The sequence below is a fragment of the Camelina sativa genome, chromosome 20 (genome assembly GCF_030686135.1).
Source record: "Camelina sativa cultivar CO46 ecotype springtype chromosome 20, ASM3068613v1".
Taxonomy (NCBI): Eukaryota; Viridiplantae; Streptophyta; class Magnoliopsida; order Brassicales; family Brassicaceae; genus Camelina; species Camelina sativa.
In genome coordinates, this window is record NC_141899.1 from 16,536,520 (window position 1) to 16,551,021 (window position 14,502).

Genomic DNA, 14,502 nt, shown 5'->3' on the forward strand with positions numbered 1-14,502 from the left:
CTAGGAACATGTGATTAGACTTTTGCAAACTTCGTTATTTCAATATATCATTTATATATTCCGTTACTCGAAATTTTTCCAAGATATAAATTAGTTTTCTTGTTTCATTTTTTGGTTTAGCATAACATAACAGAATATTAAAAGGAAAATTGGCAAGAATAACCCAAAAAAAAACTATAATTAAATGAATATTAAAAGGACCATTAAATGAGGCAATGGTAGGGGTTGTAAAATGCAACATTGCTGCTTCATGGAGGAATAAGTTATCAATGGTTGGTGGTGTGTGGATTACTAGAGATTGTCAAGGGCAGGTATTACATCATGCAAGGACTGCTTTTCAGGCTTCTGACTCGGGGATGTTAGCAAGTTTACTGTGCTCACTATGGGCATTGGAGGCGTTGCAGATCTTACATGTAACTAGGGTGGAAGTGGTGTTGGATAAAGCAGAAGTGGTTGACGCAATTAACTATCCATGTGAGTGGCCAAGATACGCTTTCATTTTGAGAGACATTCAACTGTCCCTAGCAAGTTTTGAATACTGGGAATGTCACCAAGTGGTTGTATCAGCGAACCAGGTGGCTGTGGCGATTGCTAAAAGTGTTACAAAAGAAGGTAGGCTCCAGTCATATCTTTCTCTTAGAGGCCCTTCGTGGTTGCAGGATCAAGTACGGATTGATATGGGTTTTTAGGTGGTCTGTGAATTGGTATTGGCAGAGAAGGGTTTGCAGAGAGTGGGGCCAAGATTGTGGCTCTGTGTGGTGCTGCCTTGTCTCAGGGTTTTTCTTCACTTGGAGAGTCGATTGACTTCTATATCAAGTGCTATTTTCATTGGTTTTTGTCTTTGTTTCTTGTTTTTCTTGAACTCCTGTAGCGACTTTATTTTTATCAGATGACAAAAAAAAAAAAAATGAGTAACCATTCTAACCATCTAACTATTATATACTTTATATTATCTGTAATAATAACAACTATATCTTTGTTGCATAAGTAACAGTTGCCATTAGCCCTGGGCATATAATCCGAAACCGAAAAAACCAAACCGAACCGATCCGAAAAAACCGATTAAATCGGATTCGGTTTTAACAGAAAAACCGATCGGTTTTTATATTGATTGTAATTCGGATTTCGGTTTTAAACCGATCCGAACCGAAATCCGATCGGTTATCCGCTAAACCGAATACATAATTAATTTCTATGGGTTTAGACATTATATTTCTTTTGGGCTTATACTTGGGCTTCTGTACGAGCCCGTGAGATATTAAAATTTTAATTTTAATAGCTGGAGAGGAGTATCGAACCTCAGAACTAAAGGTAAAGGGACACACGCTGAAACCATCTGAGCTACCTCAACTTTGTGATTATAATTCCCGAGTGAAATATATAAGGTTCGGATTAGCTTCGGATTTTGAAAAAAAATGGAAAACCGATCCGAATCCGAATGAATCCGAACCGATCCGATCCGAAATATAGTCGGATTCTAAACAGATTTTATACAGCCCAATCCGAAAAATCCGAAACCCGAATAATCCGATCCGATCCGAACCGAAAATCCGAATGCCCAAGGCTAGTTGCCATTGTGTTTTCTTCTCTCTTTCTTATGTGGACATCTTCTCATCCTCCCTTATATATATTCTCTTCCCAGTTCCTCTTTTTCTATTTAGTTTACTATTTTTATTTAATTTTTACGTTTTATTTATATTTTGCAATAATATTTCAAAACTCATATTAATTATATTTCACAATCTCACTTAAAAAATATAGAGTTTATGAGTTTATCTTATGATTTTGAATATATCAAAAACGAATAGTGTTAATTAAAAACCGAATATATAACTAAAATAAAATAATTATTCATACTATAGGCCTGTTCGTATTCTTATCGCTACATTAGCGACCAACGACTCAAATTATAAGTGACTTAACACGCAAGCTTGCGGAGAGCAAGGGGGTTATTGGTCGTCGTGTTTTCTTATTCTTTTTTTTTTTTTTTTTTTTTTTGTCAACCATTGGGCCACAACTGACCGGCCCATTAGCCAAATTCCTACATTCGTAGGAGCCGGGACTCGATCCCGGGTGTGATGGTGCCTTCTACAAATGGACTTACCTCCTGCCACTGCACTAAGGTCACTTCACGTTTTCTTATTCTTATAAAAATAGTCGCAGCGACCATTATATTGGTCGCCGTGTTTTCTGGCGACACCAACTAAGCCGGGGGCAACATCTATTAAAAGAGCTGCAGCGACACCTTTCTCAATTTTCCACTGCTTCTTTAGCTACATTTATTGTTATATTTGAGTCGCCGGTCGATAGTGTAGCGATAAGAAAAAGAACAGGCCTTATATAGAACACAACAATTGAAAATACCTAACAATTTATATGTTATTAGTAATATTCCACTTTTAATATCGTTCTCAAGTTCACATTTATTTAAATTGCATACCTACACAAATTTAGTTATTATTAAAAATATCTAAATAATTTATATGTTATATATTTTTGTTCTACGTGTTTAACTCGGTTGCTTGGGTTGCCTAAGTTGTATCCTTTAGGGTATATCAATTTTTTTGGGTGTGAGTTTAATTAGATCATTTAGGTTGCATATGTTAAATATTTTAACGATACACAATCTCTTTAGTATAACAACCACAAGTGATACCACCATACGGTCATTACCACTACCATTAACGTTTTATTCTATACTATTTAGTTTTGTTTTATACTATTTCATTTAAGTGCTGTACATAAACACTATTCTACTACCATACTCATTGCTATCATTTTCGCCACCACCGTTGTTTAACATGGTTGTTTGGTTTGCTTATGTTATATCTCTTAGGTTATAGCACATATTTTTTGTTTTGCGTTTAATTCTATATGAGTTATTTGTGTTCTATACTATTTTTTTCCTATACCATTTCATTATAAATATTATTCATTATTTAAATTTTTAAACATCCGGTTTTAAAAGTTCAAGTTATGTCGAATGAAAAAAAAATATTCTATTTTTTTAAGATAAATTTCAAAGTTTCAATTAATTTTGTTGAAAAGATATATCACATTAAAATGTAATGGGTAAGAACTATTTATCCAAATAAATAAAGAAAATTAATAAATAAAAATTTGACCTTGTACTCCATCACTTTCGCTGGCTGTGTGTCATTCACATTACCCCCTTTCTTATCTTTTTACATTAGCTCATAATTATTCACTTAATTTCTTTCATTAGTGTGCAAATTCACCCATATTAAAACCTAATATTTAAGAGTCTTTTTTTTTCTTTCTGTTTTTCCGTTTTAAGTCTTTGACTTGTGCACTTGCTCTTGTTCCTTTCTTCCAAGCAAATAGTAATTTTGGCCCGTCAAATAACAAATCTATGATGTTTCTCAGAGATATATGATCGATGGGTCGAAAACTCCTACAATGTAAGTAACAATAATAATAATAATAATAATTTATACAGAGTAAACTCTATAAAAAAAAAATTAGTGTATGTGTTTTTGGTTGACAAACCTGATTACGGTTGAAAATTTAAATTATTATACAACTTATGAATTACAGTTATTGTGTGTGTGTGTGTATAGAAATAAGATGGGTATCAGAATATATATGTTTGGCGATGATGCCAACCAAAAAAAAAGATAATTCAAGGAAAATACTTTTAAGTTAAAAGCACTAAAATGTTATGAAAATCAAATTAGAGAATATATCAATGAATATAAGAGTAACAAATATATTTTTTTCTAGGTAATTCTATAATCCACTAGATTTTATTCTAAATCATCAAAAGAAAGTGTTTCCTCTTTAGTTGGTGAAATTTATATTTTAGGTAGCTAATTTGGTTTTGGAGAAATATTAATAATTAAATGGGCATCAAATAGAGATCGAATCCATTCCTTGAAGCAGAGTGGGTCCAAAATTGCAGTTGCAGCTCATGTGTTCTATTAAAGACGTGAGGCTGAGAAGTAACGAAGAGACATAAAAAAAGAGGACAATGACCAAAGGTGGTAACATAACACACGTATGCTGTCCACAAAATTCTCTATTTTATTTTTCTCTTTGCCATAAACAAATTATAACCTACCACCGAATTTTCTCACAATTCCTCACAATTGAAACTGAAATTTTAAAACATTCTTACCACTCATATGAGTATAATGGTCACACTACCAAATGATATATGTGAATGTTCCTTACGTAGGATTGGATAATGGTCACACACACACACACACACTATACCAAATGTTTATTATCTTATTCATCGAGTTATTCGGATTTTGTAGAGTCGGATCTAAACAATGTTCGCTATGCGAGTCGTGTATATGTTATGTGTCACTCAGTTTTAACGGAATATGTGTCTACTTCTAGCTTTAAAACTTGATTTGACAAAAACAAAATTGTATTCAATGCTGTAAATAAAAATAGAAGATTGTATAAATGCATTAATGCTTAAGGGGGAAAAAAGATTGCTCCGTCTTTTTCAGTCACATCGTCTAAAGTTATACATTTACAAACAACAACCAAATTTAAAAAATTTTACATCAACAACACTTACACACGATTGTAAAACCAACCGGTAACTTTAATATCTTCGTTTCTTCGCCAATCACATCCACCAGTTCACCACTACATATATCACTCATAGTTTAAATGTTAAATTAGGTCCACTATACGATCAGTTTGAAAAAAACTCGAAATGTGAAACATTTTAATCATCGTCCTTTCGCCGACTACGAACGCATGAATTAAATACAAGTTTCCTTGTTTGGCTATATAAGTAGCCACGACAACATACTTCACATTTTCTTACCTGAAATAGTATTAAATGGGACCTTCTCTGTCCTAGCCTAGTAGTATACAAATGGATAAAATCAGAATCATACGTGGATTGGTAAATAAAGGCCAATTAGTTTTACTGAGGGAGAAGAAATGAACATTTTTATATTAATAAATTTTTTTGCTTTTGAATGGGATTGGTTCTTTGATTGGTCCGAATCCCCAGAAGAAGCTTACAACAACACAGTCTTTTAATTTAACTCTGTTTTCATATGAACACTCTCCATCCTTACAAGCAGCAACGACAAGAACAAGAACAAGAACAAGAAGAAGAAGCTAGACACGAATGGGATCTTTCTCTCTCCACCGTCGTCTCTTCCTCCTCCTCCTCCGCCTCCGACGTTATCGGTGCTATTGAGTTCGATCCCACTGATAACATCGTCGCTACCGCCGGAATTTCTAGAAAGATTCGTTTTTACGGCCTCCCTTCTCTCTTACGTAACAGCGCCACCGTCGTCGTCGGAGGAGGAGGCGTTTCTTTCGTCGATCAAGCCACCGCCTGCGAGTACTACATCTGTACGCCGGCGAAGCTCAGTAGTCTACGGTGGAGACCCGGGTCGGGCGGTCGGGTCATAGGTTCGGGAGATTATGACGGCGTAGTGACCGAGTACGATCTCGAGAAGAGAACGCCGGTGTTCGAAAGGGACGAGCACGGTGGCCGACGCGTTTGGAGCGTTGATTACACGCGTCACGGCGGCGTGTCCGCTATAGGCGCGTCTGGATCGGACGACGGGACCATGCAGGTGTGGGATCCGAGGTGTCCGCCGGAGGAATCTTTAGGCGTCGTACGGCCGGCGGGGATATGCCGGAGCGCCATTTGTTGCGTCGAGTTCGATCCTTCCGGCGGACCAGCTGTGGCTGTCGGATGCGCTGATCGGAAAGGGTACATTTACGATATGAGAAAACTCGTTGACCCGGCGTTGACTCTGCAAGGACACAACAAAACGGTGTCGTATGTGAGGTTCCTCGACGGTTGGCACGGTGGTGACGGCAGGCACGGACGGGTGTCTGAAGCTGTGGAGCGTGGAGGACGGGAGCGTGATTCGGACGTACGAAGGGCACGTGAACAGTAGAAACTTCGTGGGGTTATCAGTGTGGAGAAACGGCGCGCTGTTTGGTTGCGGATCGGAGAACAACAAGGTGTTCGTGTACGATAAGAGGTGGGGGAAGCCGGTATGGGTAGACGGGTTCGAACCGGTTGGTATGAATTCTGGGTCGGATAAGCGGTTCGTGAGTAGCGTCTGCTGGAGGCAATCAGGTGTGGACCAGTGCACGCTAGTGGCTGGGGGATCTGATGGAGTATTACAGGTTTACGTGGGCAAAAGAAAGCCATGTTACTATTCTCCTTAATTTTTAATTTTTATCAATTAAGGAGAATGATGATGATATGAATTATTATGATGATGATGATGATAATGATGTTGATGCTTCTTAGTTTCTTTTTCATGTTTCCAAATTTAATTTACTACCTGAGGTTGATTTTTTATTCGGTTGTGAGAGAATTTGGTGTTTTTTTTTTTTTTTTTTTTTTTTGTGTGTTTTCTTATCAAGGAATTTTTCTTTTACTTGTTCACTGGTTTTTTTTATTGTTAGCAGAAATTTTGGATTTGTAATCCATAAATTATCATTCCCTATTTTCTCATAATGTTCTTTAAGTTAGATTATGATTACAAATCTAGCTACTAGTTTGTTGGCAGGTATATCAATATCATAAATTTATATTGCCTTCCTCTACCTTATCTAGTGTACATATCACGAGATTAGTTTTTTTCTTTTGCTTCTTTGGGAGCTTCACAAAAGAAAAGGAACAAAAAAAAAAAAAAAAAAAAAAAAAACAGACATTATGACAAACCTTCTAATTACGTGTTTATATCGACAAAAATGTGCACTACACTACATAGTCTACATTTCTTAAATAATCGTATTTCTATGGGCGATTCACATCTTGCCAAAATGATGGTTTTATCTCCCTTGATAACCTTGCTATAAAAGACTTAAATCCGTTACGCAGTGAAATTTTTTGATGTGCAACTAAATGCATAATTCATGCATTTGTTGATTCCAAACATAATTGAGCGCACGGGAGAATCCACACTTACGTGTTATATGCGTATGCGTACTCGATATATCATATATGCATATACAAAGGGCCTCCGGTATGCTTATCTATACTAGCTATCACCATCAACTAAAATATCTATGAACGCAACACCAACACAAAACTACTTGCTAATGGTTAGCAGACGTGTAACGCCTAACTTCGTATAATCGTATTCAAAATAATACAGATTTTCGTGAAAAGAATAAACGACAATATAGATTTCGATTCTGACAACGGAACAAACAACACAAAATTGGCGGTGAGAGCAATTCTAGATAGACAAACAAACAAATATGTTTTGTATAAAAATAGACAGAATATAACAAATACAACAAAGCAACTTCCGAATAGAGACGTACTATACCATAATAATTATTTTTTCTAATTTCTAACCTTTATGGTGCTTTCTTTCTTTCTAACGCTAGGAAAGAATCCGTAGCGACCTATATCAAATTATTAATTTGTAAGCTTGTATACAATTATATCGTATCAAGAGATCTACTATGTCTTTGTCTAGTGTCTATAAACGTATTTTGCTTTAACTTCACGACTTCATATTCATCTTACATTTTTGCATGTCCAAACTCATACAATTATAACCACTATGGATTTGATGGGCTCGTATGTACTTGAAGAACACCCTAACAATGTTTTTTTTTTTTTTTTTTTTTTTTTTTTTTTTTTTTTTTTTTTTTTTTTTCACCCTAACAATGTTCTTGTTGTCTTCATCCTTTATCAATTGCTCACATAGTCGCATTTAGGTTCCTTTAAATTTAATAATAAAGTTAACTCACATAGTCGCATTTAAAAACAAAACACCCACTAGACTTAATATCGATAAAGCTCAATTAATATATCTATACTAGATTAGGCCATGTATTAACGCACATATAAGAAAAGTATTTGAAATTTTAAGTTGTATTCAAAATATTTAATATTATTTCATTTGATTTTTTTAAAAAACCGGATTTAGAATTCACACACTCCATCTTACATTATAATTTCTTTGTATATTACATGATAATAAAATTAGATTTTAATTCTATGCACTCCATTCCAATAAATAACATTTATAATTTTCATATAAAAAAGTGCATTATATCAAATTTATATCTTACTTAATATTTTAAAAACTAAAAATTAATAAAACATAGTTCTCAAAGAAAAAAACTGAAAATAATTTTATTTCATCTTTGAAAAAGTAACAATATCTTAAATATATTTGTTACATATTTTGTAATCTTATACTTAATAATTTTACTACTTGTCCAACTAATTTTAAATAAAACTATACTAACATTATCATAAATTAATCAAAAATTTAAGGACGCTATTATGAGAAAATTGTTTGTTTATGTAAAGGTGAGTATCTACACTCATTTTTCTTTTAGGATTGATAATTGACAGTATAATTTATTGAATTATATTATTATAGTAATTAATTGTATACATTTCTTATTTTTTTTCTTTAGAATTAGTAATTTAAAATTACAATTAGTATTATTTTTTATATGCATATATGAACTATTTGTTTATATTTATTAAATTGTTTAAAATTTTAATTTCTTATAATTTACAAATATGTTAAAACAAAGTTTTTGTATAACACATAACAAAATCTTTAATTGTTAAATTGACACGTGTTGCGATCACATGAGTTACTAACTTTGAAAACCAAAGTTTATGTAATAACATAATATTGAATACGCTACCAAATCATTCACCGATTGAAAAACTTAAGAAAATTACAATAATTTCTTATTTTTATTAACTTATTTTTCTTATATTATGTTAATTACTAATTTTAACACATTAAACCTTTTTATACTTTAATCATTTTTCTGTAAAAATTTCTTTTTACTATATGATTACAATAAATAATAATTGCAATTAAATTGCAAATATTTTCCTTATTAATTGCATAAATTTTCCTACATATTTTCCTATTGAAATTAGTAATTTGATAGATAAATTTCATATTAGAATTAGTGATATAATAGATTACTTTTGATTTTATATACTTTTCAAAAATATTAATTGTTCCTTTTATTTTTAGGATATTTTATTTTCCTATAAGTATCAAATAAAATATTTTTCACACATGTCAAAATACTATCGATATGTTTGACACATGTCGTGATTATACAAATTACTAACTTTGAAAATTAAGAGCTTCCACAATGGGAGATATATTTTTGGGGTTGTTAAATTTTTTAATTAATATAATTTGTATTTTTGGTTGAATAAGAACTTTGGGTATTGTAATTAAAATGTACCCCTCCAATGGTGAGTTCTTATATTGAGTCTCTTAATTTGAATTTTTTTTTTTTCAAATAAATAAATTAAAAGTACAATATGAAAGTATTGGATCTTCTTCCTTAGAGGTTTCCACTTGTGTTGTTGAACAAAGCACAATCCATTTGTTTCGAGAAACAAGCCTCCTTACTCCTCCCATCACATCATGATACGACGAGTTCAGGCTCAATGGTAATACATTATTCTATCTTACAAGATCAGACTGTAAAACAAAAGCAGTGTATGTACCATGAGATTTCAGAAAAGACCACAAGTGTATTAATAAACACATGTCGTCGTTATGATCGTAATCCACAAGAAGCAGCTGAGAGATGAATTTAATAATTTTCTTTGGAATCTCATGAAACAACCCTTTTTTTTTTTTTTTATATATAATATAATTCACTAGTGGTCCCATACCCACTAACATCATCCTAACAACAATCAACAACCGCGGATAACCAAAGAAACCATTCCATTAATCCAATAAGAAATCCAACATAAATAAACCAATAATCAATAATGCAATAATCCAAACCAACAATGAAATAGCAAGGTTCCAACATCCTACAATGCTCTATCGTCTCAAAACTAGCAACCTAACAATAGCTAAACCACAATCAATCAAGCCTCTAGAACATCCTCCTCCTCATCGCCTTTGATTCCACGATCACATTTTTCCTTTACCTGCATACCACAAACAACAATTGAGATGCGTAAGTATTATCATAAATACTTAGTGAGGCCGTCCTCCCATCTACTAGGTTATACACACAAGCATATGAGACCCTCAAGTTTAAGCAAGCAAACAAAACACAAGCAATACATCAAACCAGAAGAACAAGTCTCGGTTGAGACTGGTGTCGACCGACGCTTGAACCGGTGTCGATCGATGTTATGAGCCATGGTGTCGACCGATGCTTGAAAGGTGTCGATCGATGCTGACACAAACAGTGTCGATCGATGCTGACACAAACTGCACGAACACGAACGACGAATCCCGATTCCAATCATCCCGATTTCGTCCCCAAACTCACCCAAATGACACACAAACCTATGGGAAACTCGAAAACAACACACCCAAGCAAACAAACACCACAGAAAGACAAGGAACAACCAAACAAAAGAGATCTCATGCTTAGATCAACCGTGGTCAAGCACTCACCTTAAGAACATGAAGATTGGATTGAGAAACGTTGGAATCAACACCTCCAGAAGCTTCTCCTTCGTTCCCAGCAACAGCTACCACTTCCACAGCCTCAGATCTCTCCCAAATCACCAAGAACAAGCCCTGAAAAATCCCAGAAACGTTTTTCTCTCTTTTCTCTCTTTTTCTCACTTACGGCGACCAAAAGAGACTTTCCCAAAACCCCTAATTCGTCTTAGACGCTTATATTACGATTTAAGGATTTTAATTGAACCAAACCGAACCAAACAGCAATTAAAAACAAACCGGACCAAAACGGAAAACATGGTGTCGATCGATACACCAAGAGTGTCGATTGACACCCACACCAAAACCACAAAAATTGGTTCGTGGATGTTACATCTCACCTGATGACAGACGGTCAAAAATAGGTCCTGTCTTCTTCGTCAACAAGATGATCGAGCCCTGGTCATTGGTGTCAAAGACTTCTTCGTAGGCAGATTCAATTTCACTAGTAGCAGAGTCTGGTGAGAGTGTGGAGCCACGTGATGCCCCCTTCTTCATTAGATCAGCGAGATCAAACCTTTTCTTCCCATTCTTCTCTTATTATAGCTAACAAGTGTAGAGCTCGCCCTGTTATAGTTCATACGGTCCATATCAACAAAAACAGAAAGATCCTACACCTGAGATTACTTAAAAGAGAAAGAGAGTGGAGCTACCTACCTTGTCAGACATACAGTTTACATATATTCCCAGAATTCTCTTCACTCCATACATGTAAGATAGACTGTTCACTATCTCTCTGATCACACTATTAAGGCCGGCACAAAGACCCCCACAGGTAAATATGCAAGCATGAACATAATCAGATTCAAATCCCCACACTACAAGAAAACATGGATTTGCCTACTGCAATTTGCGACTTAAAACTCAGTCGCTAAATTTAGCGACTGAATTGCGATTGTTTTGCTACTTAATAGCTACAAAAACAAAACAGTCGCCAAATAGACGCTAATTGGATACTAATTTATAATGTCTCATTTTAGTCGCCAATTTGCGACTAAGTTGGAGACCGGTTTTGCAGTCGCCAAAAGTTGCGACTACGCAGCTACTATTTAGCGACCGATTTATTTAATTTGGGCCTTAAATCAAATTTGGTCCGTAAGAAAACGGCCCAAACCCAACTCGATCTCATATTTATCCTGCGAAAACCCTAATCCTTCATTTCTCTTCTTCCCCGAGAAAACCCTAGATCTCAATTGATCTCAATCGAGAACCTTAAATCTTCATACCGTTCTTGTTTCTCTTTTGTTGTTGATGGCCGGAGCAAAGAAAAGAGGAGGAGGAAGAAGAAACCCCTCAGATCGAACCGCTGGAACCTCACAACCGGTGAATCAAAGACCTGCGACTCTTCCTAGCCAATATGCCTTCACGCCGGCGAACCAGTGAGACCCAGAGACTGATTCTCAGGGAACTCCTGTCCCAATCCCCCAGCCTCCAGCGAGACCGATGCCTCATTATGGAGACTATCCACCTCCGACAAACCTTTTCCACAACTCGAGGAGCTTTCCAGGAGCATCCCCTTATGGCGAAGCTCCAATCAGGCGTCCTTTTCCTCAGCCTCTCGCCTCTGCGACGGATCCACCAGAATTCTCGAGTCCACTTCGACAGTCTCCTCAGGTCTCGACTATACATCGACGGTCTCCGCTACCTCGACAGGCTCCTCACGTCTCAAATCATCGTCCACCGTCTTCTCAACCTCGAGCTGGCTCTGGATCGCACCACAGTTCTCAAGCGCAGAACTCGCATCAGGAAGAAGAAGACCAAGCTGATTCTGAGGATGACGGTGCAAGGGAATCACAACTCCCAGCTGATGTACTCGCTTCTTTACATGCCATGCTCGTCCAGCCAGGCCGTGAGTTGTACACCACTGTCCTCTCTCCCACATTAGAGCGTGGAACTACTTGGTAAGGATTGTTTGTGTAGATTAGATTGATTAGAGTGATTAGAATTGAAAGGATTGTTTTATTGTTTTAGTAGGTTTGTTTCATTGGATTAGAAGGTTTGTTTAGAAGGTTTGTTGTTGATTATATTAGTAGGTTTGTTGTTGAGTAGATTAGTAGGTTTGTTGTTGTTGTCGATTTGTTGTTGAGTAGATTAGTAGGTTTGTTGTTGATTATAATTTAACTTTCGATTTGTTTGTGTTATAAGGTTTGGTAAGGACAAGGGAGTGATTACCCGAAAGATTACAAAAGTGTTTACAAACAAGTTTGATGGGCCATATTACAGTTGGGGTTGTGTTCCTACTGCAAGAAGAGAAAACTACTTCTTGGAATTCACGGTAAACTTCTACTCCTTTCAATTTGATTTCTGTATTTATAGTTTGTTTTTTTGGATTGTTTGTATCACTAACACTAGTCATCTTTTGTAGAAAACACACACCTGGGATCCCTCACTAACCGGTGTCGTTCAAGAAAAGTTTTATACCATTTGTCAAAACCGTATGAAAGACATGGTTTCCAAGGCAGCAGCTCAGCGAGATGAAGCAAAACCGAGTTGGATTGAGAAAACTCTTTGGAAAGAAATGTGTGATTATTGGAACACAGAAGAAGCCATGGCAAAGAGTGCAACCACTTCAGCAGCTCGAATGTCTGACCGTAATGGTCTTGGCCCTCACAAGCATGTATCAGGGCCGAAGTCTTACTTGCAAATCGAACAAGAGATGGTGAGTTAATAAGTTTTCATTGTTTAATAAGTTACATAAGATGGTTCATTATCTAACCTTTTCATTGTCTAACTTTTCAGGAAGTGGAATTGGGAAGACCGCCAACTATTCCTGAAGTTTTCATTAGGACTCATACCCAAAAAGATGGGACTTTTGTGGATAAGAAGGCGCAAGCAGTTCATGAGGCATATAAGCAAAAAAGGGAAGCTAAGTTGGCTGCTCTAGACAATGACGACCAAGCTGATGGTACATCACGTCGATCGGAGCTATCTCACGAGGAGGATGATGAGCTCTTTCTTCAGGTAATGTTACTTCTTTCTAATATGCATCATTAACTTTCATTGGTAAGTAATGATGTTAACTTTTTCTCTGTTTTGTTATGCAGTCTACTTTCATAAACGATAGAGGAGCATACTTTGGGGTTGGAAGCCTAGGGAGTTTCATCAAGGGCAAGTGGAAGTTCCCTGAAATGTCTTCTACTTTCACAAGCCTGCAACAACAGCTTGAAGAAGCTAACCGCAAAATAGAGCAACAAGCAGCTCTACAAGCAGAGCGTGAAGCAGAGGCTTCACGGGTTGCAGCTGAGGCTCTACGGGTTGCATCTGAGCAACAAGCAGAGATCTCACGCTTGGTGAGCTACCTCAAGACTAACCCAAACTATGTCGCCTTCCTTGAGTCTCAAAGCAATGACCCAAACCTCTTTGATGTTTAAGTTAGGTTCCTTAACTATCCCTCCTTCCTTTATGAAAACTTTTGTAATCTTGTGACTTTTGTAATCTTTATGACTTGTACTCTTGTTATGTTTGGATGTAAAATTAAACTTATGTGTTTGTTTAATTTCATGTTTGTTATGTTTTAGTTATAGTTTTCATAATCCTTTTTGTTATTACAAAATCAAATAATTCGTTTTTACTAGAATTTTTTAAAAAGCATGATAATTAAACAGTCGTAAAACAGTAACCAAAACGTACACAAAACAGTAACCAAAACAGTCGCAAATGAGTAACCAGATCAGTCGCTAAAGAGTTGCAAATTCAGTCGCAAATTTAGCGACTGTTTGGCGAGGGAAGAACGACCACAATTATCAGTCGCCAATTAGTAGCTCCGTGTCGACTATTTGGCGACTGATTATTTTAGCGACACACTGTTTAGTGACTACGTAAGTCAGTCGCCAATCAGTCGTAACTAAGAAGTTAGCGACTGTTAAGTGACTATTTTTGTCGTCGCCAAATCCATGTTTTCTTGTAGTGCCAATCTAAAGAAACCATCTGAATCGGTACCAGCAAAAGAACGAGAAACAAAAAACCAAGGTTAAAGAAAACAATACCCTGGTTATCTCCTCATTTTGAAGCTCTCCTTAGTAAATCCAATCGCAACTTGCCCGTTCTCAGCGTTGGTTGT

The 14,502-nt window shown here is 35.9% G+C and overlaps 2 protein-coding genes and 1 pseudogene across 2 annotated transcripts; all 3 read left to right on the top strand.

The window, feature by feature from the left end:
- The first annotated feature begins 215 nt into the window (after positions 1–215).
- LOC147919006 (uncharacterized) lies at positions 216–804 on the top strand. The gene is made up of 2 exons (XM_087503808.1): positions 216–665; positions 715–804. The coding sequence occupies exons 1-2, from the start codon at positions 216–218 to the stop codon at positions 802–804; spliced, it is 540 nt and encodes a 179-aa protein (XP_087359934.1).
- A 4,067-nt stretch (positions 805–4,871) lies between these two features.
- Positions 4,872–6,475, top strand: LOC147919007 (WD repeat-containing protein RUP2 pseudogene; annotated as a pseudogene).
- A 5,410-nt stretch (positions 6,476–11,885) lies between these two features.
- Positions 11,886–13,813, top strand: LOC147919008 (uncharacterized). The gene is made up of 5 exons (XM_087503809.1): positions 11,886–12,343; positions 12,588–12,717; positions 12,808–13,101; positions 13,182–13,403; positions 13,487–13,813. The coding sequence occupies exons 1-5, from the start codon at positions 11,886–11,888 to the stop codon at positions 13,811–13,813; spliced, it is 1,431 nt and encodes a 476-aa protein (XP_087359935.1).
- The last annotated feature ends 689 nt before the right edge of the window (positions 13,814–14,502 follow it).

Coding starts and splice junctions, on each gene's coding strand:
- LOC147919006 (XM_087503808.1), top strand. CDS start 216: ATGGTAGGGGTTGTAAAATGCAACATTGCTGCTTCATGGAGGAATAAG. Junction 666..714: donor CTTCGTGGTTGCAGGATCAA/GTACGGATTGAT, acceptor TGGTATTGGCAG/AGAAGGGTTTGCAGAGAGTG.
- LOC147919008 (XM_087503809.1), top strand. CDS start 11,886: ATGCCTCATTATGGAGACTATCCACCTCCGACAAACCTTTTCCACAAC. Junction 13,102..13,181: donor TGCAAATCGAACAAGAGATG/GTGAGTTAATAA, acceptor CTAACTTTTCAG/GAAGTGGAATTGGGAAGACC. Junction 13,404..13,486: donor ATGATGAGCTCTTTCTTCAG/GTAATGTTACTT, acceptor TTTGTTATGCAG/TCTACTTTCATAAACGATAG.